At 36.1% G+C, this 27,924-nt stretch overlaps 2 protein-coding genes across 2 annotated transcripts in view; both read left to right on the forward strand.

Moving 5' to 3' along the window:
- The first annotated feature begins 387 nt into the window (after nt 1–387).
- On the forward strand, nt 388–8,260 carry LOC125241478 (transmembrane protein 208). The gene is made up of 4 exons (XM_048149991.1): nt 388–597; nt 781–936; nt 6,256–6,392; nt 7,017–8,260. Exons 1-4 carry the CDS (start codon nt 589–591, stop codon nt 7,237–7,239), a joined length of 525 nt encoding a protein of 174 aa, XP_048005948.1. The 5' UTR covers nt 388–588; the 3' UTR covers nt 7,240–8,260.
- An 8,885-nt stretch (nt 8,261–17,145) lies between these two features.
- The window catches only part of LOC125241362 (retinaldehyde-binding protein 1-like), a 30,788-nt gene continuing 20,009 nt past the window's right edge, over nt 17,146–27,924 (forward strand). Inside the window, exon 1 of the mRNA XM_048149809.1 lies at nt 17,146–17,227. The gene's annotated coding sequence lies outside the window, so the exon portion shown is untranslated. The remainder of the gene's footprint in view (nt 17,228–27,924) is intronic.

The raw sequence follows: 27,924 nt of genomic DNA on the forward strand, positions 1-27,924 counted from the left end.
GCAACTCGGAACACTCAGAGGCATTTACCTGAAAATGAATCAATGATTCTGACAGGAAACAGTGCGTGCTTCGTATTGGCAGGTCTCGCTCAATACGTGTGACGTGTGTATTATGAACCAATGACTAAACAGCGGTTTTACAGATGCATTAAACCCGCAATACTTATTTAAATTTTAAAGAATGTTTTGTAGGTTCAGAGTTTTATATTCCTACTTAAGAGTCAAAGCAATAACTATTTATTAATATTGCAGTATTATGAACTAATGTTATTCAATTATTTTTAGTAATAGATACAAAATAATAATTTCTCGTTTTCTCCATATTCTCATGCAATTTCCGAACGAACTTCCACGGTGCAATGACATGACAGTTTACGTTTACGACATCTATTCCATCAAAAATTGCTAATAGGTAAAAAGTTGATAACACGAGGTTATTTTATTTAAATACAAAATAAAAGTGTAGTAAATTATCTAACCAACCTGTAAATTAATACAAGTAACAGAAAAACTCTATTCGAAGTCTGCCAAAGGGCGAGTTAACAGTGTTTAATTTAGAGAAACGAAGGAAAAAAACTTTGTTACGAAATGCCTCCAGTAAGTATACTATTTATTGCGTTTAATGAATGAAAATTACTTTATAATTTTGTTGTAACACTTATTCACATGAGTTATATTTTAATATATACTATTTTAAATAGAAATATTCCGTAAACAATTTTTTAATAACAAAAACTTTAAGTTTAGTCAAAATCTAATAACTGATATTTTATTTTGCAGCCACCAAAAAAGGCACCCACAAAAGGTGCTAAGCAAATCCTCAGTGAAAATACAGCTACAGTTCTTTTCTACCGCAATATGGCCTTAGCTGCGACTGCTTTTTACGGCATTTTGACTGGCGCATTGTACTACGATCAACTCACTGGATGGATCATTGTAAGTTCATTTGGATGAGGTTATGCGGGCTAGTATACTTGTAAAAATACTGTTGTAAATATGTATTTTACTCACTGTAAAATTACTGCGTTATCTATTGCCATCCAAATGGAACCTGTTCCTACAAAATTAGAATCAGTTGATATAAGTACAATCACCGGCAATGACATCATACAAAATGCACGCTGCATAAATATTTGACACACGCTTATGGTCCTAGAAATGAGAATGTGTCAGATATTTTTGCAGCCTTTTGTGTGATGTTACTGCCAGTGACTGTACCCAAGGCAGCTATAAAAGCTAGTTCTGAAGAGAACATAAACAAACATTATATTATATTATTACCTGAAATGATCTGCTTTCTTTGTCATTTGTTTATGAATACTATTAGAGTAGGACTGATTCCTATATCCAAAAAACCCTTCAGATTATGTTGGATTTAGGACTGACAAAACACTTTGTACCCAAACAATATAATAGTATTTGTACAATAAAAATATTTTTAATAAAGTTTTATATTTCAATAAATTATAAGCTATTTGATTGTAAAATTACAATCAATCTTAAAAAATACTAAGAGTAGCATGCAAAATTAATAAAGGGCCTGGCCGGACTGCCATGGTAAAATCGCCCCTGGATAAATATGAAATATTGATATGCAGGATTATTCGTATTATTACTACATGTACTACTACTGAATATTATGCCTCAAACTATTTCCGTTTATGAAAAAAATAAAAAAATAAAAATTTTGTTTTTTATTTTTTTCTTTAAAACCGCGTATCTGATTGACTTGTTCTTTGGATATTTTATAGATATATTAGGGATACATCAATTAAAAAAAAATTAACTTCCTGACTTTTTGTTAAGCACATTTTTTTTAAATTTATGTTTTAAATAAAAAAATTTACCACATACGAGTTAGCGACACCTACTATATTTTCATATAATAATCGCGATTTTATACTCTATTACATATATTTTTATCAAAAATATTAGTTTGGATCAACAATGTCAAAATAAGTTATTTATGTATTATTACCCTTTAGTACTTAGTACGTTGCTCCTGGAAAGTGATGTATGAAAATTTTGGCATAATTAATGGAAGATTTTTTTTTAATTGGGATATGTACATTATAGGCCGAAGTTATTTTTCATCAACCCTCCCTACCCCTCCCCCCTCTGCGTCACCCCTTTACCCTCCCTTAAAGAGCCCAAAATGCGGTTTTTCTAAATTATTGACAAAACCGTTGAAGATACAGAAAAAACATGTAGCAACGAAATAATCTTTAATAAATTTACTACAAATCTCTCATTAACACTTTAGTGCTAGCTCTTATAGTTTTCGCGTGATCCGTCACGAAAGTTGGTCCTTGCTGCAATTTTCTTTAAAGAATATTAAAGTGTTCTCCCAAAATGCTTACGAAATCGTCGAAATTTGTTTGATACGACTAAAATATTGTAAACTCATGACTATAATTAAATTAAGGGGATAAATCACTACCATGGATGGGACTTGAACTCACGGCTTCTGGATAGAAACTCGAGGGCTCTACCAAACGAGCCACCAAAAGCTCATCTCTAGTTAGCGAATCTTTCAGCTTTCTACCATATGAATCAATGGTACCCCTAGCGTTATTTATCTATCATATCTATCAATCTAGAGGCCGTGAGTTCAAGTCCCGCCCATGGTAGTGATTTTTTCCCCTGAAATTAATTCTTGAGTTTATAATATTTTAGTACTATCAAACCGATGATTTCGTAAGCATTTAAGGTGAAAACTAACATTCATTAAAGAAAATTGAAGAAAGGAGCAACTTTCGTGACGGATTGCGCGAAAAGTGTTTATGAGAGATTTGTAGTAAATTTATTAAGGGTACTTCGTTCCTACACGCTTTTTCTGTATCTTAATCGGTTTTGTCAGAAATCGAGAAAAATCGCATTTTTGGCTCTTTAAGGGGGGGTAGATGGGTGACGCAAAGGGGGGAGGGGTGGGGAGGGTTGATGAAAAATAACTTCGGCCTATAATGTACATATCCCAATTTAAAAAAATCATCCATTAATTATGCCAAAATTTTCATACATCTCTTTCCAGGAGCAACGTACTAAGTACTAATATATAAATAACTTATTTTGACATTGTTGATCCAAACTAATATTTTTGATAAAAATATATGTAATAGAGTATAAAATTGCGATTATTATATGAAAATATAGTAGGTGTCGCTAACTCGTATGTGGTAAAAAAAAAAATTTAAAACATAAATTAAAAAAAAATGTACTTAACAAAAAGTCAGGAAGTTCATTTTTTTTTAATTGATGTATCCCTAATATATCTATAAAATATCCAAAGAACAAGTTAATCGGATACGTGGTTTTAAAGAAAAAAATAAAAAACAAAGTTTTTATTTTTTTATTTTTTTCATAAACGGAAATAGTTTGAGGCATAATATTCTGTAGTAGTACATGTAGTAACAATACGAATATTTTACTATGGCAGTCCGGCCAGGCCCTTTCATATGTTCATTAATATTTTTAGGGTTCACCAAAAAGGTTTTGCTATCGCTTTGAAATTTAAAATATTTACAAACATCAATTTGTTATTTAGTTTTTTTAATGTGTGAACTTCCATACATTTCATCTTTAAAATCACAGGAGATTTTAATGATCTGGTCAGATTATTCTGCACATTTTCATTATTACCTGCAAAATATGAAGTTTACTTGCATTTGGTTATAAAATACAACCTCTACATTTTTTGTTAACCATTTATGTATATAATTATGTCTTCGGTTACCGCGATAGTTACTCATGAAATAAAACTATGAAAACGGATTACATTCCTTATATGCGATATAATCCGTTTCCATAGTTTTATTTCATTTATGTATATGTCGCAGCCAGATCTAAGCTGGTCGATAAAATTACATTACACCATTCCATATTACAAAACAGGGCCGTATTATATACAATGCGACAGTTCAACGATTTCTGGGATTTAATGCTGCTGAATGAAAATCCGCCTGAATGTATTCGGTGCCGTATGTTCTTCAAAGCGGCTAGACGTAATGTAATACAGAGAGTCATTAGCCGCCTCGTTACAACTTATTAGTTCCCATTTTTAACACTCGTGGCGCAGCAGCTACAAAACCTCGTGCTAAGAAAACGGTATTAGAAAACATTCTCGATTTAAAATTAATTATTGTCGTTTACAGTTTTGTAAAAAAAACATACAGGGTGCGAGAAAGCTGAGTACATCTGAAAAGCGACATATCAAATGACATTTCGCTCAAAGGTTCCGAAAAACTCATTGGAACCAGCCAGGGCTCAAAACCGCGACCTCCAGATTTAATGATGCGCACTCTTACTGCTAGGCCACCAGCGCTTTTTTTTTTTAATTAATTGCCTTCAGTCCATTATTGGGACTATTTCGCCAGTGTCAAGGTGATATGAGCTTTGTTTCCTTAAGTACGGTGAGTTAGCACTTGTAAATTGATAGCTAGATTTTACAAGAGCATGTGGACTACCGGCCGTTGACGACAAAATAGAGGCTAAACGCGTTTCGAGATTAATTCTTCATCAGCTTCTCACTACAACATTAGTTTACTGCATAAAAATAAGCTATCGATATTACACTTTAAACAACATTAGTGAGCAAAAGAAAACGGAATTATTCACGACACGAGACCGCTAAGATGACGCTCGAACCGGAAGTCCCACCAGCGCTTAATAAAGTTTAAATAAATAAAATTAAATTATCATATCAGATCGAGAGTAGATTTACACTTTCGACTACTGTTGTTGCTTATGAGATTAATATCAAATTTTATTTAACTTTTAAAAGTTTAAAAAATAATTTCGTATGTTAAAAAACATACAATGCATCAGAAATGTCATCGCCGCAACACGTCCAACAGAACAAACACTGTCTATGCTGCAGCTCGTAATAGACCAATAAATGACGTATCAATCAGTATCATTCATTATTTATGGCGACATGCCAGCTCTGTTTCCCGAGCTTATAAATACATTTTTGAAGAATATTGATTGGATCACAAATATACTCGAAACTAACTGCCTAAGTTACATTGCATTGCAACTAAGTTAAATGCATTGAAAAAATGTTTCGATCTTGTGACAGGCCTTTTAAACGCCACACCTTTCATTTGCGGTGGGCAAAGGTTTACGTTGGTGAACCTTCTGGGAATGCAGAAAGGTTGATATTAAGCTATACCCGCGCGCGTCTGTTGACTAAGGGCTGGTTAAAGCGTTCGTTAAATTTTATTGTATGGGACGTTCCATAGATGTCTGCTGCGTGACTATGATGTGTCTTATATTGACCGGGATATAGACCGTGATTACCTTTTTGATTTTTGTCGAGCTTCCGATATTTCGACGCAGTTGCATGCATCATGATCACGAAAAACTGAGTCGAAATATCGGGAGCTCGACAAAAATCAAAAAGGTAATCACGGTCTATATCCCGGTCAATATAAGTCTAATGAAAATAACCGTGAATCATTCAAAACTCTTATGATGTGTCTGTCAAATGTGGTTGATGCAACTGGCCCTAAGTTGACTTCTTTGGCGGTTAAGAGTTCACACATTTACTGCCAGGCATAAAATGGCTCACTGCACTAGAAACCGATCTTTATGTATAACCGTTATGTTGTACTTATAGCGACCACCCACCTACCTATAGCGGGTTGTTCGACATCTGACCAAAGTCCACGAGCACCCACCAGGCGGGTTCCTGGCTGTGAATGTGAAGGACGGGACAACCTGAGCCTCCAAGCTGGAGAGATATGTGATACTTATAGGTCCCCCATGCACTGGCTGTTATAAATGTTATATGAACAAATTCAGAATTTGGGACCCCCCAATTAGCGTAAGTTGTTAACAAAAATTAATTCACTGTCAGTTTTGTGACGATAATTGAACATGAAATTTCTATAAAAATATTTATTTTTGGTAATTACATATTTATCATTATTTTTTATTATTATTTATTTGATATACTAGCAGCTCTTCGAGCTGATGCGTGTATATCACTGCACTTGTGTTTATTTTGCACTGTTCAAAGTTCTAAATGTAAACTTTAATAATCTACATTCAGAATGTGAAAAAAGTTAATTTTAGACAGATTTTATGCTTAATAAAATTGTCCCAAAACTGACGGAGAGTTAATTTTTATTCTTAACAATTTACCTAATTGGGGGGTCCCAAATGAAAATGGCCATATATTCAGCCCAGTGTGGGAGAACCATTATATTAGGCACTTCTGTTGTAAATTCTAACAAACCTCGTCTCCTCTTTCAGTTTCTGAACGTGTTTGTGCTAGTGATCTACATCGGGTGCTACCGCATGATGACGTATATCAGCCGGCCTACGTACTCGGACAACAGCCAGCTCATCGATCCAGGCCTCGACTTGAACATGGAGGGTGGGATGGGAGAGTAAGTTGTACTTATCTCGGAACTAGAGACCTGAATGATTGTGGCACTTTCAAGCTGTCAATGACAATTCTTATTTGTAGACTCTCAATATGCATATTACACATATCGATACCTTGTAACTATGAGGTACAGGAGAACACATTCCTGGTGGGTAAATTCAACTTATTGATTTTTCCCATGTTTTACAATATTTAAATTACTAAATAGAGTGTCCAATAGTCATATATGATATGACACGCATGTTCAGTGGACATTGGCACGTCAATGGCACTTTAGTTAATATTTATTGTAAAACATGTTTCGATTAAGTTTCTTTATTCTATTATTCAAAGCCTATACTGTAACCCACTGCCGGGCAAGGCGGGCAAAAGGGCGGGGCTTTCCACTCGTCCCGCTTATTACCGATTTCCGGCCAGTCGCTGAGATACACGTCCAGGCACCCATACCGTGGCTATTTTAGCCCACTGTGGATGGGATTAAGTAGGTAGTTGAAATTACCCGCCAGTCTAAATTGCGACCTACTATACTTTAACACATCATATTAAAAAGGATAAAAAAAACTTAGTTGATACTCCAGTTGCTGAATGCAAATGAGTTTTTTAATTACCTACATTTTTTCCTCAGGCACGTCAAAGACATAGTGATCCTAACATCAATAACGCACGTGCTAGCCGTCGCGTCCAACTACTTCTGGCTACTTCTAGTCCTCCTGCCTCTGCGGGCCTTCTGGCTTCTATGGACCAACATCCTCGGACCCTGGTTCTTCCAGGAAGCACCGCAAGACACGGAGCAGAGTGAGAAGAAACAGAAGAAATTGGAAAGGAAAATGAAGCGGTATCAGCAATAGGTCAAATAAATGAAAATCAAGTGGTGAAAAGGGTGGTACAAGTTTTTATTAGCAGGCCTGGCGGTGCTGACAATCGTGGATAGTCACCTGGACCCGTAGACAATGGGCAAATCATTCACGCTCTATGATAACCGACACGCAACTCTATAGTCCGTTTTCACATTATCCGATCTGATATCCGGTCGGAAGGACTTCAATGAAAAAAATCCTAGATCGCGCCTGTAATGTATAGGTCCGACATCCGATATCGGATCGGATAATGTCAAAACGCACTATCGCTCTTCCGTATTTACTTAGTGCCACACAGACCGTTGCCCATGCATGGTTCGCCACGGAGCGATTGGCCATTTGCCTACATGGTTTGTCTTTGAATTAATCAATTTTCAACTACCTATAATTAATATACATTTATTAATTCATTTAAATATTCCCAAATTTAATAATCAATTGCAATTCCAAATTCTATCATACATGTTATTCTATCTATTTAATTTAATACATACAATCACGCCTGTATCTCATAAAGGGGTAGATAGAGCACATGCAACTACTCAAGTTTCAGTGCCACTCTTGGCAAATAAGGGGTTGAATGAAAACGAAATTGTGACATTGCAGTGACAGGTTGCCAGCCTCTCGCCTACGCCACAATTTAACCAACATCCCACTCGGCTTCTACGACACCCACGGGAAGAAAGGGGTGGTCTATTTAATTTAATACATTATTCCTCCAAAAATTCATTGATCTTGTAGTACCTACTGTTTATTAATTAACCATTTTTTAAGTTATTTTAAATAGTGTGCCTTTTAGCTTACGTAGTTCTTATGGTAATTTGTTATTATACAATGATGCTCACGCCATAACAGTTATTTTTAAATAGAGCAGAAGAACATGATGAATTGATGACATTAGCAATTTACTCGTCTATTTGTCTCAGACGTTGATTGCGACTGACAGTTGTATATGAGGAGAGTTCTTTCCGTACATAACGTATACTTACAGTCAACCAATCTGAATCCTAACCCACTGTAGAATAGGGTGTTTCATTTTTCAAAAATTTTGATTTATCTTTGACTTCGCTTTTCTCCTTGTTTCCACACCTATACAGAGCCCATATACCAAAAATCAGGGAAATCGGACAATATTTAGAGGTCGCACACTGTGGCAACTTTTGTCTTAAGAAGTTAGTGTGGGCGCAGGAAAGGCTAGAAACAAAACTTATGTAACTTTTTGTAGTAGGTGGTTTAAAAGTGATTTTAATGAAAAGTTTTTATTATTGAAGCAAGTTCTTTTAAAAAAAATACTAGTTGACGTGGCATTTAGTTTCTAGGCAAGGTTCCTTATGGTATTTTTTTGGACGCTCGACTTCCTTCTAAGGAACAAGTTTTTTTGGTGTTTTGTCCTGTTTTTGGCATGAAGCAGTGGTCTCTCGGCCCTCTCGGGGCACTGATAACAGGATAGGTGGATGATATCAAGCGGCACATTGGCTATCACCAGGTCCGCCATGGACCGGCTCGGCAAAATATGGAGAATCTTCATCACAAATGCCACTAAAATGTGACTTGTCAGGGCATTAGTATCTCCCAATTTTCCCATATTTCTTTACGGTGCTGAGACGTGGACTTCAAGGGAAAAGAAGATAGATTTCCTAGAAATGTGGTGCTGCAGAAGAAAGCTAAGAGTATCCTGGACAAGGTTCAGATGCGATGGACCGGCCAAGTCAAGGCTGCACTTAGTGGCCCACTCTACGAATGCGTAAGGAATGTCGATGCATTGTTAAGCTTGCTACCACCCCTGATGTGACGTCCACGACCACTCTGCCAAGAGTGTGACGACAAAGAAGAAAACAAGATCGTTCTTTGACTTAAGTATATTGACCGGGATATAGACCCTACTTACCTTTTTGATTTTTGTCTTCGAACTATTTAATGTCCAGGATGTTAGCGATTATTGTAGCCCTAACACCAGACTTGGTCGATAGTCTATCATACCGCAAAGAAGAGTAAGTATACCTATATATTTAATAATAAAAATTAACGCTCCAGTCAAAGATGAAGAGCAAAACGGTTCTCGCTGAAAGTCGTCGAACATCACAGAAAATGCGTTACTACTTGCGAACAAAAGATAAGGTTGCGGCTTACACATGTAAACCCTACTGTAGAACCCTTTCACAGTAAAAGTCAAAGTGACTGCTACAGCAAATAAAGCACGGTCTCAATACGACACGGTTCTAGAGTGGCCTAAGATTTTGATTGACTGTACATATTGTAACGACAACCATACGCTCTTGTTCGTCTCCATAGAGAAATGAGACATTTAAAATGCTCACTCTTACATTACCTTACTTTTTTATTATTATTAAAAAATAAAACTGATTTTTGACTCGTTTAAAATTTAATAAATATTAACTTACTATTGTTATTAATCTTAATAAGATTTCACCGAGCTTGACAAAGCTTGTATCCTTTTTCAATGCATTCATCCATGTATGAAGTGAGCATTCGAACTTTAGGCACTTATTTCTCTATGACTGTGTGATTAGAATTAGACGTGACGCATCTATGTCATTATCATGATTCATAATTGTACAGTACACCTTTGTTTTAATCTGTTCGGGACGCCACTATGGTCATATCGAGGATGAATCAAACTCGTCTAATTAAGTGAAATGGTGTGATTCAGCTTCGTATTCCAGATCATCTGCTCACTAAAGCTATTAATATTTATTCGACTAAGGGCCAATTGCATCAACCACAATTGACAGACACATTATCGTTACGCAGCAGACTTCTATGGAACTTCCCTACCAAATAAAAGGAGGATGGGCATTTTGGGCCACGAGCGAACAGAGATGACCTATACCTATGACCTATTTAGACCTAAGTAAAGTGTAGATATTATCAAGTTATGCATGCCGCTGTAAGACATTGTCCTTAAAAATCACTCTTTGACTTAGTTATGGTCCAATTAAATAGTACCATAAAATGTGAAGTTTCTTGACGTTTTCTAAATAGATACTAAATGAAATTGATATATCTCTGAACTTGTTTCTAGAACAGGGAATATGTTGTCATGCTTAGTAGACGGGAGTGTAGTTTTGGTGAAAGTTGGCATATCCCAAAAACCAGATGAGGGTCATAATATGGGCACAGAAGAAGTCTCCCTAGGTATAACTGTTTTCTCTATAAAGGACCGATTTCTCTAGTATAGCTCTGGCATATCCTTGTTTGACTTATCCTTGTTTACGAAGAATCCTAATCATGTACTTAACTTTCATTTGTGTTCGCTCATGGCCCAAATATCCATATAAAATGCGCATGGTCCTTTAACGAACGCTTTAACGGTGACCGTTAACACTGTTAACAGACTATACATCAACGTCACTCGGCAGAAGGTTATGGAATTCCCATACAAAAAAAATACGAACGCTCAATTCGGTAACAGACGTTTTGGTGCAACCGACCCTTAGAGTGGTAAGGCCGAACATAACTACTTAAGTACAGTCAAGTGTAAAAATATGGGTGTACACATCTTACTCAAAAATATGTCGCATAGCATCTTAGTCCGGTGTAATAAAGCGTAGTAACAAATTTATGAGACGATTTTTTCGATACATATTTTTGCACTTGACTGTACCTTTGCGATATGTCCACATGTGTGTCAAAGAATATGTTTTTCTCCGGTATATATGCATTAATCTTGTTACATACAAATATTTTATTAATAATCAAAAAGTAGGTAGGTACATTAAGTGTTGATACTTCATATATTGTGTTTTTTTAATGTTTTGTGCCGCGGTAATGGTTTAAATTTTGTATAAATAAATTTTTAGGTAATACAATTGAAATTTCATTTTTCTACTCGTCGACTTTAATCTGTCAAATAAATATAATTATAATAAATATTATGTATACAGAGTGGGGCCTGTAACAAAGGCGAAGAATTGAACTCTAGGCTATTCTCCTTATACTGATCAACATTTGTTCGGCGACTTTTAAAAATAACTTGTACATATTTTGATTTTTATCACCCTTGAAAGTTTTTTCTAAGAGGTAATGTATTGCGAATTCTGTTAAGTCTAAAGTGTGACAGACAACGTCAATGACAACAATAATGGCGTACATTGAAGCTAATATTTATTTTGTATGAAAAATTAAAAATTTAAAGACTTCATAATTTTTAAAAGTCACTGAACAAAATGTTGATCAGTCTGTATAAGGAGAATAGCCTACAGTTCAATTCTTCGCCTTTGTTACAGGCCCCACTCTGTATATTTGGTAGGTATGGCGCTCCTTCACCTTCATCTTGGTTCTCGTTACGTTGAGGTGTTTCACAATGCCTATTACGTTAACTGTTTGACTCATGGCATGAGGACCAAACACTTATGCGGCTATCACACCACACCGGTATTCGAACATTGCTCGTTGCTACGGCGGCGGCGTAAACGTGACAATACCAATAGATACGATACAAGTAATCGTTTTTTCACCAAGAGTTGAGGGTTTCTTGAGTTAAAATAAACCAACTTAAGTATACACGGTGTAACATGAGGGAACCAAAAGATTTTAACTACGCATTTCTGAGGGCAAAATAAAGATAAAATGTTATATGACGTCACGCCAATGTCGCGAAAAAAATTTTTTTTTTGTGTAATTTTTAATAAATTATCTTTTCACCGAGTTTCAAGTTCCTAACTCTAAAATACACGAGATCCACATTAGGGCTTCCAATACCGGGATCCCGGTATCTCGGGATCCCGGGATCCCGCCTTTTTTTGGGCACATTTCAATACCGGTATTTAATTTAGTAATACCGGGATCCCGGTATTTTTAGTAACTAACAAATTATGCCAAATTAACGTAAATCACTCATTAAAAACGTTAAATTTCTGCATCAGGATGGTCACTACACACGTAAATCTTGCTTCTTGCTCTCGTTTCTCGATTTGACACATTCTCTGTTTGGTGTTTTTCCATTATTTGTATGAAAATGATAGTTTTTACGATGATTACCTAGATAAAGAATTAAATATACGTGTCAAAAGCATTAATTGAGGAGGGTCTGCCGCGAACATTTGACACATTTGTCGCACTTGTGAATTCGCGCGTAAGTGTGACAGAGAAGCTAACACGTCAAGCGTAGTTGCAACAGGCCACAAATCCTCTGTAAACAAATCGCCTTGATGCATCTATGTCATAGATACGAGTGCATACTTATACTTTTCAAAAAATTAGTTAATGCATACGAACTAACGTATACCGTAGCTACTCTATTTTTACTGTGCGTGTGCGTAAGCGTGTGTTGAACTCTAGCTCAAAACTTTGCTTCCTTATAGTAACGAAATTGGGAAATCACTACTCAACTATCAAAATCAAGAAAATTACTTTTCTAATCCGTAAACTAAGTGTTCCTATTCCGCGGATAATCTTTTTGATTTTGATTATCATGGATTTCCGCAAAGTAATGTGTGATTCCATAGATTATTTCTTAATATGATTTTTGATAATCTATGTCGGACAATTCAGCTTTTTTGGCTAATTGTTCAATGATTTGGCGGAATTATTTTATTCGTGCTTTAGCGCCTCTAGTGCCACCAAAAACAAAAATACCACTAAATTGTACCACATATATTGATTACAATGTGTTTCTAAAAAAAATCATCTCATGTTCTAATTTAAATAGTCAATGATGAAACTATAGTGTGTATAATCGAGAAATGCTTCTCAATGCTTGTTATTTAATAAAGTGATATTATAGTCAAATCTTCACCACAACTACACCATTAACACTGATTATAAAACACAGCATGAATGAGACACAGCTTCCTAGTATGAAAATTTGTATGTGGATTCCACATACAAATTTTCATTAACTTTTTTACCCTTCTAGGGGACGAGAATCAAAAAAAGCCCAAAATCATTTTAATTTTAGTTTTATTTATTACCTCTGCAGCAAGTTTCAAATTCTCCTCATCCTCATACAAACTGCTTTCCCCTTTTTAACCCTCTAAGGAGACGAAAATCGAGAAACGCTGAAATTACTTTTCTTCAATTTATATTCTTCTTACCAAGTTTCAAGTTCCTAACTCAAAATAAAATTCGGTCCCCATACAAACTGCCATCCCTTTTCTAACCCACTAAAAGGATGAAAATCGAAAAAAGCTGAAATTACTTTTCTTCTACTTCTATTTACTGCCTTTTTACCAAGTTTTAAGTCTCTAAATAAAAATAAAATTGGGTCCCCATACAAACCGAGATCTGCTTTTTAACCCCCTTGGGGGTCAAATTTTTCAGAATCGCTTCTAACGTCTAATACTTATACATTATAAACGTAAACTGCAGTGCAAAATTCAACATTCAGCTTTTGTAGTTTCGGCAAACTATCTATAATTACGATTTTACTGGATGTTCATAGCGAAACTTTTAAGTCGGTCTGGCGGATGGTTGGGTCCATCCGATTGGTCTGGCTGCTTACAAACGGTCTAGTTATAGTTCCCTGTGTATCATACATCAAAATCAGGCTTGAGAAAATGAGGAAAGTTAGAGTCGTTTTTTGTCAACTTTGTCGCGTCTGGTAAAAGTTACGGCCGGCGGAAACGGTCTGGCATTGATGATAACTACGAGTAACTTCTAACAGCGTGCTCTAACACATACCTACATAAAAATCAGCCTTGAGAATTTAAGGAAAGTTAGCACTTTTTTTTTCACCTTCAGCACTTGATAGCAAAAAATGACCGATGGGCCGAACTAGAAAATATGCAGACGTTAAACGTCGATATACGAACTCTACATTATCCCAAAGTTTCATCCTTGAGAATTTGAGGAAGGTCTGGCGGCCCTGGGCTCTTGATCTATAAGTAGGCGAAATCCAGAAAAGATTGTATGACATTTTACTCTTCTAATACGATGAGGAATACGCTGTTAATATTATTCTGTTTCCTCGTGTCGTGTATAGGATAGGGGCCTAGGGGGTGTGCGCACTTAATTTCTGAAAATGTTAAAATAAGCGACACCCTAAGTGCGTTTTCACATTATCCGATCCGATATCGGATGTCGGACCGATATCCCATACATTACAGGCGCCATCTTGGATTTTTTCTATTGAAATCCTTCCGACATCCGATATCGGATCGGATAATGTGAAAACGGCCTAATAGTGGGGGTAGTGAAAATACACCGAAACTGCATATCGTCACTACTTTTAAATAACCTAACCACAAAATTAACATTTTGAAAAAACCCCCGACTGCGACATAGTAGACCGATTTTCATGAAACATGGCTAAGAACACTCCCGACTAACTCAGCTTTCAGACAAAAAAAACTAAATCTAAATCGGTTCATCCATTCGGGAGCTACGATGCCACAGACAGACACACACACAGACAGACAAACAGACAGACAGACAGACAGACAGACAGACAGACGGACAGACAGACAGACAGACAGACACGTCAAACTTATAACACCCCTTCGTTTTTGCGTCGGGGGTTAAAAAACTTGTATCTTCATCTGTCAATGAAAAGAAAATTGTAGTAAGTATGTATGGAATGCATATAGACTTACTGCGTTTTAACTTTGAGGAACAGCGTGAGATACGAGATTTTTTAAAAGTAGTGACGATATTTAACATTATATTCTCTTTTTAATGAATATTAATTAGCACTTGATTGATCTATTTACAAACAAACCAATAAATATTATACTTATAATACCTATCGCGTATATCACGTGAATCAAAAAATAACTAGAAAACTCCTGGAAAAACTAGGAAACTTTATCTATCTTAATTTGTATAAGTATGTTCAGTTATAAATTTAGTACCAAATTCCCCGAATTGTAAGTTATAAATATTTTAATATAAAATCTTTCTATTTAGCTGAACCGATATTTTTATTCTCAACTGCAGATCAAGTGGCAATTCGAATTTGCTACAGGTTGCTTTATATTTTTGAACAAAATATTTATTCGGATGTATGTAGGCGTAATATAATTTATCGCGTATACAGCGCATAAACCTAATAAGGGCGATAAATGAAACCAGGCATATAATTCAATATTGTTATCATCAATTAAGAGGTGTTTTTGAGTTACTCTTAATTTTCAGCCCATAATTAATTTTTGAAAATTTTCCCCGCAGCAATGTACTGTAAACGTGGTTGCGATGACAATCAATGACAACTGTCAACGAGCGTTAAACGCGAGTGTGTTTGCATTACGTTGCGGGCCGAATTAATTTGTATGGATAAATAAAATATTTTAATTTTAAGTAAAAGTTATCTAATTCCATTTTTAGGGTTCCGTAGTCAACTAGGAACCCTTATAGTTTCGCCATGTCTGTCTGTCCGTCCGTCCGTCCGTCCGTCCGTCCGTCCGTACGTCCGTCCGTCCGTCCGTCCGTCCGTCCGCGGATAATCTCAGTAACCGTAAGCACTAGAAAGCTGAAATTTGGTACAAGTATGTATATCAATCACGCCAACAAAGTGCAAAAATAAAAAATGGAAAAAAATGTTTTATTAGGGTACTCCCCCTACATATAAAGTGGGGGCTGATTTTTTTTTCATTCCAACCCCAACGTGTGATATATTGTTGGATAGGTATTTAAAAATGAATAAGGGTTTACTAAGATTGTTTTCTGATAATATTAATATTTTCGGAAATAATCGCTCCTAAAGGAAAAAAAAGTGCGTTCCCCCCCTCTAACTTTTGAACCATATGTTTAAAAAATATGAAAAAAATCACAAAAGTAGAACTTTATAAACACTTTCTAGGAAAATTGTTTTGAACTTGATAGGTTCAGTAGTTTTTGAGATAAATACGGAAAACTACGGAACCCTACACTGAGCGTGGCCCGACACGCTCTTGGCCGGTTTTTTTTATGTCCTATACTCACCACCGTTAAGAGGTTCGCCCGTATTAGGTTTACACCCTGTATATGAATTTATTTAATAGTTGCATTGCATTGCTCCAGTATGATAGGTATATCAATTTTTTTTTGTTTATTTGTAAAGCACATGTGATATAGTTTAGGCGTCATGTACTTTTGTAGGTACGTAAATAAGACTCAATTAGAGAGTAGAATGTTTCGTATTATCTGCATGATGTTTAGTATTTTGTTATTAACATAAGTCTCTCATGTACCTATTTAATAAGTATAGGTACATATTTCACCACACTCGCACACTAGATGTGCTATTGCACGCAGGCGGAGCGGGGGTTGTAGAAAAATCGTTTTCCCTAGGGAGTTATGAAATTTCAAGTAGGTAGTTACGTATTTAAGTTTTATCTTTTTACCTATATGTTATATAGTAAATGTGGTGAAAAGCGTTGTGTGTGACTCGGGGAGTAAGAATATTACGAACTCGAGTCTTTAAATCGCTCCAGCAAGCCGTCACGATTTAACTTACTCCCGTTAGCAATACGATAGCGTTGTCGGATAGGTGGGACCCCCTCTGTTACAACACTGGACAAAACTCCACGTTGTAGCAAAATAAATAAATATTTTCAAAATTTGTCTGTAACTCCACTAACACTATTTTATAAGTTAAATGTGTATGTTCCTAACAAGGATTTTTATCCGAAATAAAACTGTTTTATTTTATTTATTTTTATAATATTCAACTTCCGCCCTCGATGCACTATTTGCCTAATCTTCGTTACTCCAAAAAACCTGTTTTTAGTAGATAGGTATCATTTGCAGTCGCCATCAGTCTCGTACTTATATCGTAGCGGCGTACTTTTTTTTATTACTAGAAACAGGAAATTATCCTGGCTTTAAAGCAGACCAGGTCACAAATGAAGTAAGTACGTTATGCGAGAATTATGCAAATGTAGTATAAGCCGTGCGCTGTGTGCTAGGATTATTGCATAGTACAAGATGTGAGGATAGTAGTAGCCGCCGGGGATTTTTCGTGCCATTGTGCGCTTGCGCTTCAGTCCGGTCGCCGCACGGTGTTGAGTGCGGATTCAAGCTACGCGCCAACACATTTAAGGTACACTTTTTTTTATAATGTGGGCAATTTTGGCAAATAATTCGAATTTCATAAACCGTCGCATATTTTCGAAAAATGATTGTTATTTACTTGTTATGGATTTTGGAATAATTTAATATCATTTTAACCCGAATACACCTATATTAGACCTTGCCGAAATAATGCCCCATTTTTATTAAAACTAGATTTAATCATACCAAACATGCATTATAGTACCTATTTGTACATAACGCTTAAAAGTTAACATGAACGACTGACCTCTGCTGCGCATTTATTTATGCTTCGCAATTTTTAATGTCTCAAAAATTACAGAAACATATTTAAGTTGTTTTTCTTTTAAATTTTGCATAAAAGCGATTTGCAGTGCTTTCGTGATTTCTTTTATGACTATTTTTTGAATACCTAACGTGAGATTTTATACGATATTATAATATAAAAAAAACTCAAAAAGTTATAATAAAAGGTGTACGTAGGTACACCTTATAATAGTGCATTTTATGTAGGTAGCTACATAAAATGCACTATTCATTGGTTCTTTCATTTCAGTATGCCGATTACCTTTTTTTTTTTACATAAAACTTATTATTCAAAGTTTCAAAGTTTTCATTGTATATAAGATTTGACTGAATAAAAACAGTTTTCGATAAGCCACAGTTTTGCGTTTGACTTAAATAATGTTATATTCATGTGTTTGAAGCGATCAGGTATTCGGCTCTTAATAGCTTTTCATAGTGTAATGTAATGAATTACAATAACTAATAATGTATTTCATTAATTATTCAATACCTTCAAGTACATACAGATGTAGTGCGAACAGGGTTTCCTTCGGGAACGTTGGTATTTGTCATGCTAGTTCAGTCAATGTCAGTAGATCTTGTACTGAGACTGACTGAAATAGCATGACACGTTCGTACGTTTCCGTAACAATACGAAGGCAAATCAATTCGCACTACATCTGTATCTATACATGAAAAGGAAACATAATCATTTACTAGAGACACCGATCGAGACACAGTAAGAAATATTAGACACCAGCAACATTATCATAGTCCTCCAACATTAGGAAATACATGTTATGCAGTGAGCATCGAATATCCTATGACAGCCAGAGTACCAAATATACCGGTATCATGGTAACAAATTGTAACATTATATTTGGCGCTACGCCTGTCACAGGATATTCGCTGCTGACTGTACAATATGGGTACATACAATTGAAACCGGCTCAGCTTATAATAGTATTGAACGCATGACCATACCTGCAGACGCGTCATACTTGCAGACGTCCTTCAATTAAAAATATAAATAATACCATTTATTTAATAACTGATCAGATCAACCAAGATTGCCACAGGAGCAAAAATTTTTTTTTCTATTGGACTATATATTTCGCTTATTTTTTTATTTTCCGCTTATTAGGTACTTATCTACTACGGAAATTGTTTGACAGGCTTTGGGTTTTTATGCCTGTTTACTGTTAATGCGTTTTCACATTATCCGAACCGATATCGGATGTCGGAAGGATTTCAATAGAAAAAATCCAAGATGGCGTAATGTATGGGATATCGGTCCGACATCCGATATCGGATCGGATAATGTGAAACGCACTTAGTGTGTCACACCTATTATTTGTTCTATGGTTAAACTAATAAGTACTTATTAGTCATAGTTATTAGTGATAAAGTGGGAATGGGACGTAACAATGAAATTGTTCTTGTAGGTAATAACTAGGCAATTAGAAAATAATGATTAAAAAATGCTGACATGTGGCTAAGTTAGCATTTGAGCTAACTACATACAGTCAAGCACGATTATATCAAAGAGAAACACAAGTAAGTTGTTCTTGTGATATTATGAGTTAAGTATATGATTTTCCGTTTTGTTACAACTTACAAGTGGATCCTACTCGATTTAATAAAACGAATACATATTTCGTAATTGTTCTTTTCAGTACAGATGGTGTTTAATACGCACTAGTGCGAGAAGTGGTTTTTTATAAGTCAGGTCGAAACGTCGTACGATACACGTGCGAAAAGGAAATTCGTAACTCGTGTCGATTTAAAACACTCTCTTCGGTCGTGTTTTAATTTATCACCACTCGTTTCGAACTTTCTTTTTTACGCACTTGTATCTTAATACCTACTATTTTAAGTCCGACGCAAAAACGACGGGTCACGGGGTGTTATAACTGTTATAAGTTTGACGTGTCTGTCAGTGTGTGTGTGGCAACGTAGCTTTTGAAGGGATGAACTGATTTATATTTCGTTTTTTTTTGTTTGAAAGCTGAATTAGTCGGGAGTTTCTTAGCTATGTTTGATGAAAATCTAACCACTATGTCGAGGGTTTTTATTCTAAATTGAAATTTTGTCCCCTCCCTTCAGTCATGTTTTAATTTATCACCACACGTTTCGAACTTCCTCTTTTTCGCACTTGTATATCGTAATGATAATGAAGTATCCCCTTGTCTGATCCCATTAACTCTCAAATAGTCCTTACACCTTGGCGGATGTTGCCTCTGTGTGTGTGGGCTCGGTGTACCCCTTAAATTTCATTAATATGTCAAAAGGGCCTCTACGCGTTGGCTTCGGCCCCGCGCACGCTTCCCAAAGGTCCGGAACACCATTGTTCCGTGATGGGAAAGATGAAACATTATTTTTTTCTTTATGATTGTTCATGACAGTAACTGTATTTACATATTTAATAAAAGTAAATCTAAATATAAAATATCTCTCCATTTAACCATTAATTAGCCGAAAAGTCCAAATTGAATATAGATTGTGTTAATTGCCTTCTTTGACTTTAAGTGTGACCTGTGAGGAAAATAAGTCATACTAGTACTAAGTACAAATATTCATAATGTGTAGGTATAAACACTCGAGTTCTAACTTTTGTTTGCTAACTTGTTATATAACAAGCGCGTGGAACGCGACACCACGGATTGGAAGTCCAATTAAAAAACTACGTATTTTATTCAGGTTTCAAAAACATACAAAACGCCGTGGTACCGCTGAAAAAAATTTACTCATAGATACAGTCAGATCAGAATACTACATGAATAAAATAATGTAACGCATCGTTATTAATTATAAATTTCAGTACAGATTGTATTTTTTCTTACGCACTAGTGCGAGAAGTGGTTCATTATATGCCAGGTCGAAACTTCGGATGGCCATTTAACGAACTTCATTTTTTTAGCTTTTAAGTTTAGTCTTAGTTTCTTATATAATTATGTTCATGTAAATAAAGATATTTATCGACCCTAAAATAAACCTTATATTTATTAAAACAAGTGTTAAAATACTAAAAATACTCAGTATACAATAATTATGTTCTCCCGTTTTAGGAAATAATACCTACATCACGGGCGACACTGAAAGTTTTTAGAACCAGTGACCACTTGTAATAGTTATTTGTTTTACAAGGGGGCAAAGTAGTTGTTTAACCGCACGTGCCAATATTGATACTCGAGCAAGCGAAAGATTCCAATATTGAACCGCGAGCGTAGCGAGTGGTTCAAAAGTGGAATCTTGAGTGTGGCGAGGGTATCGAGGCACGAAGGTTAAACAAACTTGGCCACCCAGTGAAACACAATATTTTTCACCACACCAACACGAACAAAATACTGTCTACAAAACATCAAAATAAATGAAATCCATCAATTTATTCAATATTTATGATTCAAAATCATCATTTATAGGTAAAATCTAGCAGCCAGATTAAGACATCGAGTTAAAATTTGTATGAAATTACTTTGCCCCCTTGCGGATAAAATGCAATTTTGCTATCTGTTTTCGAATAGCAAAGAAAGCCTTTACCAGTTGGTGTGGTGAAAAGAATATAATTAGGCATTAAGTTTACTTTTTAAAAATAGAGCTCTTTGCCAATATAATTGTGTGTGAATTTCATTCATTTATCACTTGTATTACAATTTGGCAGCAAAATCAAAATTGTATGTTTAACTTCAGTATATTTCTCGAAAGAAAATTTTCGTACCATGATTTTCTATGACTTCCAATGTCATTTAAATCAACAAAAGAGTTATAATAAACTTCGTTTGGCCTTTCACAATGAAGCCCTATCTTTTGGCACTTGGGGGCCGATTTTTGAATCCAGACCATTCGATTTCGTGAAATTCGTTCAATAATATCTCCACTACTAGCGATTTAAATTCTACTAACAGAATCGAAAACGAGTTAGTTTTAAAATTACTAGCCGTCCTTTTTCAGAAATAGCATTACGTCGTTTTCCACAAATATTCGAACGGCGAATTCGTGCGTTCGAAATTCAAATATCGATCCCAATACCCAGGCCTTGAGTTTGGCTAGTGCTTGGGAGCGCCATTTTGGCCTATTTAGAGTGCATATCCTGTAGACATACTGCTTGGACTCCTTTTGCACTTGCAGGGGGAGTGGTAAAATGTCAAGCAGTGCATGGAGGGCCGCCCCCGGTGTCGAGGAGAAGGCACCTGTTGCTGTAATGCAAGCAGTGCGTTGCAGGCTGTTTAAAGCTTGTATTGCTGTCGTTTGGTTGGTTTTGTCCCACCATACTGCGGAGGCGTAGGTGATTATGGGCCTCACTACCGCTGTACCGCTAGGGATAGGGATAGGGATAGGGATAGGGATAGGGATAGGGATAGGGATAGGGATAGGGATAGGGATAGGGATAGGGATAGGGATAGGGATAGGGATAGGGATAGGAATAGGGGACGGGGACGGGGACGGGGACGGGGACGGGGACGGGGACGGGGACGGGGACCGGGACGGGGACCGGGACGGGGACCGGGACGGGGACCGGGACGGGGACCGGGACGGGGACCGGGACGGGGACCGGGACGGGGACCGGGACGGGGACCGGGACGGGGACCGGGACGGGGACCGGGACGGGGACCGGGACGGGGACCGGGACGGGGACCGGGACGGGGACCGGGACGGGGACGGGGACGGGGACGGGGACGGGGACGGGGACGGGGACGGGGACGGGGACGGGGACGGGGACGGGGACGGGGACGGGGCGGGGACAAGGATAGAGATAGGGACAGGGATAAGAATAGGGATTGGGGTCGGAATAATCGGTCGGCAATCGATATCTAGGCAGTGTAAAATGCAGGTGGCTCAGTGGGAAGGGATTAGTAAGTAGGCATCGGCGAGTATCCTGCATCTGTAATAACTATTACATTCAATGTGCTGTAAGAAGATCGTTGTTTGCTTGCCTTTTATATGTTTACGTTTGCAATAAGTATAAGCAAAATGGAAAAAATTGTAAGCGATAATGCAAGAAAGTACTTTTTACCCTACCGACCATAGCGTCGAGATACTGGCTATGTGGGTTGTATAAAGTTTCCCCAGTATAAATATTCATATAGGTAAAATACATACATATTCGTACCTACTACCTACGCTGTGGTCGCTGTGTAACAATTCTACAATCATTGCAAGAATTTCTTTTAAAACAATAGTAATATGTGTAAGGTACAGTCGGCCAAAAAAGTGGTTTACCACTTTTCGATCAATAGAGTCGAAAAGTGGTAAACCACTTTCTTGGCTGACCGTACAGCAAATAGATCAGTTACAATGGCAGTCGAGAATTGCCCCGCTTTATCTTAATCGAAATAATCGCGGACAGATGTACCTACAAAGAAACCTACGGATCCAAATGAAAATCTTATTTTTTGTAAACGTTTCAATAAGAATACTTTTATTACGCGGGCGAAGCCGCGGGTAAAAGCCAGTAGGACATAAAAAATGGAATTAGATAACTTTTACTTAAAATTGGAATATTGTTTTATCCATACAAATTAATTCGGCCCGCAACGTAATGCAAACACACTCGCGTTAAACGCTCGTTGACAGTTGTCATTGATTGTCATCGCAACCACGTTTACAGTACATTGCTGCTGGGAAAATTTTCAAAAATTCTCTATGGGGTGAAAATTAACAGTAACTCAAAAACACCTCTTAATTAATGATAACAATATTGAATTATATGCCTGGTTTCATTTATCGCCCTTATTACGTTTACGCGCTGTATAGATATTGACTCTTAGAATAAATGTTAAAACAATTTTTTTAAGTATTTTAATAACAATATTAGGAGGCAGTATTAGGAGTACCGACTTTTTAATTGATTGCAGGAAACATCCGTTATAGCTCGCTGAAATGTTTCAACTATTGAATGTAACGTTATTTATTTAATTTGCTTCTCTCTAAAATGAAAACATAGAATTTCAGCTTTTACCACTGCGTAGGTAGATTTCATAAAAAGTGAAACCATAAATCGTCCAGTTTGTTACGGACACTGACAAGCGGTTTTTGTACATTTTATTTTTCCGGGAAATTTTACTAAATGCCGGGTATTTCATTTATTTTTCAATATTGGTGTATTTACCTACATAAGGTTGAAATCATATTCCAGTCCAGATTGCTTCCACCCCTCCTCTGTATTAATAATTGGTCTTAGAAAAAAACATTATTGTTAGCAGCTTTTATCGCTGACTTTACTTTTCTTTCTATGGTCTTGGGCTATTAATACTCAATGACTCATAGAGACAATTTAAAAATGTTATCACCCACAATGCAACTTCCCCAAGCACAACTTTAAGCATAGATTGCGTTGTTTTATTTTACCATAGCTTTGCTATGGCCACCTCTTCATCAGATCAGCTATATCATTATTAATATCGTATTACCATCAGATTGCCATAATTTTTTTCACAAAAAAGCTCAATCAGAAGTTCGTAGGTGCCTCTATCAAACAGAATTAAATTAAGTATGGTTATAATTATACTGTTAAATGGAGTTATAATTCTTTTGAACCTGAATCTTTCTAACTATGAGTTATTTATTTATTGATTTTAAATTTTATTGCACACAGAAAAGACTACAATCAATTAGATTACTGTGAATAACAACTGAAAATATGAAAAATTTAACACGTTTAGAAATATCATTGAATAGGTAAGTACCTAAATTACTTACTCGTACGCACTCGTTAAAAAGTTTCTGAAGCTTTATTTTTGAGTTATACAGTACCAAATAAAGATGCTGACAAATTTCCAAAATTATGTATAAGTACTTAAGTACTCGGCTTTATTGCTTATTCGTTAAAGATGTAGAAAATATATACATAATATTGACTGAACCCACACTAAGTGGTAATTCCGGCTAGATGACAATTGCTCGCCTTATTTTATAGCCAATAAAACTTCAAGGTAAATAACATTCATATTGTAGAGTTCCTGATTAGCATTAAAAGCCCTGTTTTAATAAAAAATAATATAAAAATCACCCAGTCCAGATTCGCTCACGAAAAAGTCAGTCGTTAACTTCCTGTACTGTGAACAATAAGTTAATTGCCATGGTCGATTTTTATCACCAATCATGAACTGCGTCACTTTCGCGTCAACGAGTAGTGAGTTGAATACAATTTAGGATTTAGGTATTGACATTCTGATTTTTCAGATTATGGATTCGTGAGATTGATCTGTGTAAAGCCCGCTCCAGTCTATGCGCGCGAATCACGGCGCGACGCCGCGAACGCGAGTGTAAATTTTTCAGCGTATCGAATCCACACTCGCGTTCGCGGCGTCGCGCCGTGATCCGCGTGCATAGTATGGAGCAGGCTTAAGGCCGGCAAACGGATTTCTTTCAGGTTTGTTTTCAGATAGTTTTTTTTTTTTTTATACTACGTCGGTGGCAAACAAGTATACGGTCCGCCTGATGTAAAGCGGTCACCGTAACCTAGATTTGTCATGACTGTGTAAGGCAGGCCTTAATTAGTTACTTAGAATTAGAAAGTTACTTGATTAGTCCTCTATGTTGCTGAACCATTCATTTATTCAGTCTCGATTTTCATTTCCTGAAAATACGTATCAAATTCTGAAATTAATCCAGACGGCAGTATTTGACTATTTGGGAACCCCTTTTGATATTTATATTGCTTTCACATTTCAGAGCAGAAAGATTTATATTTTAATTTTAAAATAGTTCAAATAGGTATGGCGTAGGACAGTATAATGAAAGGAAGAGAGAAGATTGATAAGATTACGCACCATTCACTGGGTCCTCGTTTAATTTAGCATGCCGGGCACAGAAACCTTTGCAGGTACATAATTTAAAATAGTTTAATGACGGAAAACGAGGGAGAGAGAAGAGTTCGCTTTGTGATATCTAGACGTCTCTACTTTAAGAAATACCTATTAATAAATACTTAAGTAGTACTTAAAAGGAGTCAAAAGCCAAATCCAAGTCAAAGCGTTTTTGAATTACATTAAGTACATAATATGTACTTATAATAGTTATATTTTTAAAACTGTGTTTGATAAGTAAGTATACCTAGTTGGCGATCGTTTTAATCTTCTTAATGCAAAGCAAAGACATATATAACTCCGTACCTCAGTACCATACAGAAAAAGGTACGGTGGCCTAGACGGCATTACACCTTTGGGGTACGCTCAGCTTGATGGCGCTAATATTAATATTTGACATTTTAACACACAGTTTGACAGTTTTATTTGTATTAGTTTAATATGTACTTTTAACGTGAAATAAATTTACATTATACATTTAATTTTAACACATATCAAGCTAAGAATATGCCCCCCCTCCCCCTCGTCCTCAATAATAGCCCAATTGACCGTGCAGCATAAGGTAAACAATGGAATGAGTTTTCTAATACATATATATATTTAAGTACTATGCATTTACGGTTGAAAAGACAATCGGGGTTTTTCAGTCATAAACATTTAATTGATTTTACACTTTTATTAAAAATATGTAGTGTAAAAGAGGATTAAATTATTACGAGTATTTTCAGGGCGCATTTAATATTGAATCGAGACTCATTATTTGGGAAATGAATGCTCTGAATGAATAGACGACGGCTCGCCCGAACCATTTGCGCAACGGACCAAAAGTTTCGGAAACTATTATGGCACCTCCATGACACAGTCGTCAAAAAATATGTTTACTATCGATTACGCCATTGACGCTTATGTGTTCAATTAGAGGCGAGCAAACAGTCGGCTAGGTATCGAGTGTTTAGCCGCGACAAACAGCTCACGCTTCCGCCAGCAGGGTTAGCACATGATTGCCGCGAGAGTATGTCGCCGCGAGTTAGACTACCCGTCCTTATGTCATTAATACAGTTGGAAGAAGACGTGTCATCTATCTCGCGGTGACATACTCTCGCGGCCATCATGTGCTAGGCCTACAGGCGTCGACGTTTAACCGACTTGTAAAATGGAGGTTAACATACATAAAGTGAATTTGATAATGAAAAAGGTCTCTTTGATCAACTAAAATTGCTGATAAAGACAATCAACGACGCAATTCATAGTTATCTTTAAAGAACCCTTAGCCTAAGGCCTAGGTAAAAAGTGTAAAAACGTATACGAGAAAATATCGAATCCAATAGTCGCCGTGTGAATGTAGCCAAAGGGTTCACCTTTGTAGGTACTGTTCTTAATTGTAATTAATCATACATGTTTAATTGTATAATAAAATGTTTCAAACTAGGTAGTATTACTATGAGAGCTTCAAGTCCTATCCTAAACGCTGTGTAAAAGCAATCAACATGGTATACCAATACCTACTTACTCGAAATGTTTCAAAGTGAAATTATTTAATGCCAATGTTGACTGAACGGCTTGAATCGTTTGATCTTAGATACTTACCTACTGACTTCCTTTTTACTAGGTGGTTTAGATCATAAAGGTATTAGTTAGTTCACTATTAGCATGTGGGTTATTTGCTTTCTATGCATCTCGTACGTGTTGGTATATCAGTGCGAGCATGTTACCTTTGAAATTGTTCTACACAGATCTGTGTAAACACGCCTCGCACAGCAAAAAATTAAAAGCTTCTTCTACACGTACAAGTCCAGGTTCAAGTTTTGTTTGCAATCATGTTGTATAAATAGGTATTAAAATGCAGGGTGGGCCAGACGTAAATTCTATTTTCACCTACTAAGCTATAAAATGTTGACATTTAATAAGAATGGTGTCATTTAAAAGAAAAACAAGCAATTTATTATTCAAAATACACGGGAAAAGAGCAAGATTTTTTTAAACAGTTGTTCTTAAGTATGTAACTGATCGTATGTTGTTGATATCGAGGCGGTGTGATTTTACTTGGCCTTTCAGGAGCCGTTCTGACTGACTTAACATGACCGGCAACCACATAAGAATTAAATGAAATGAAATGAAATGATGAAATGAAATGAAATGATATCTTTTATTTCAGACAGATGTCCATATTTAGGTACACAAAATGTTAGTAAAACAATAACACAATAAAAATAAAATTAAAGAACAATAAAATTTTGTGGAGAGCAAAGTGTACTCCAATAATACGGTAACCACATAAGAACTAAAGAAGAATATTTGCCCAAAACCGTAACGGTAACTTCGAACTTTGACTTATGTTATGTCATTTAAAATAATGTACTTATTACTTACAAGCAAGACTGGAAAAGTGTCGCAACCGCCACGGACGACATTTTGATGATTTAATTTTTAAATGTAAATATTATTTCTCTGTCGCAAATTATAATAGTACTTTTCATTTCAAAACTGATCAATAATTTAACTGTTATTAAATTCATGAATACTTGGCCCATCCTGTATAACAATAAATGTTCCAAGCATGAGCTCTGCCAGGCCAGGGCATAGCAATATTACTTAACCTAACTTACATATTTCT

This window comes from Leguminivora glycinivorella, chromosome Z (assembly GCF_023078275.1).
Source record: "Leguminivora glycinivorella isolate SPB_JAAS2020 chromosome Z, LegGlyc_1.1, whole genome shotgun sequence".
Taxonomy (NCBI): domain Eukaryota; kingdom Metazoa; phylum Arthropoda; class Insecta; order Lepidoptera; family Tortricidae; genus Leguminivora; species Leguminivora glycinivorella.

What these genes read in the sequence shown, in the direction of transcription:
- LOC125241478 (XM_048149991.1), top strand. An exon ending in AACTCACTGGATGGATCATT is followed by an intron (nt 937 to 6,255) that starts GTAAGTTCATTT and finishes CTCCTCTTTCAG; the next exon opens with TTTCTGAACGTGTTTGTGCT. An exon ending in ATGGAGGGTGGGATGGGAGA is followed by an intron (nt 6,393 to 7,016) that starts GTAAGTTGTACT and finishes TTTTTTCCTCAG; the next exon opens with GCACGTCAAAGACATAGTGA.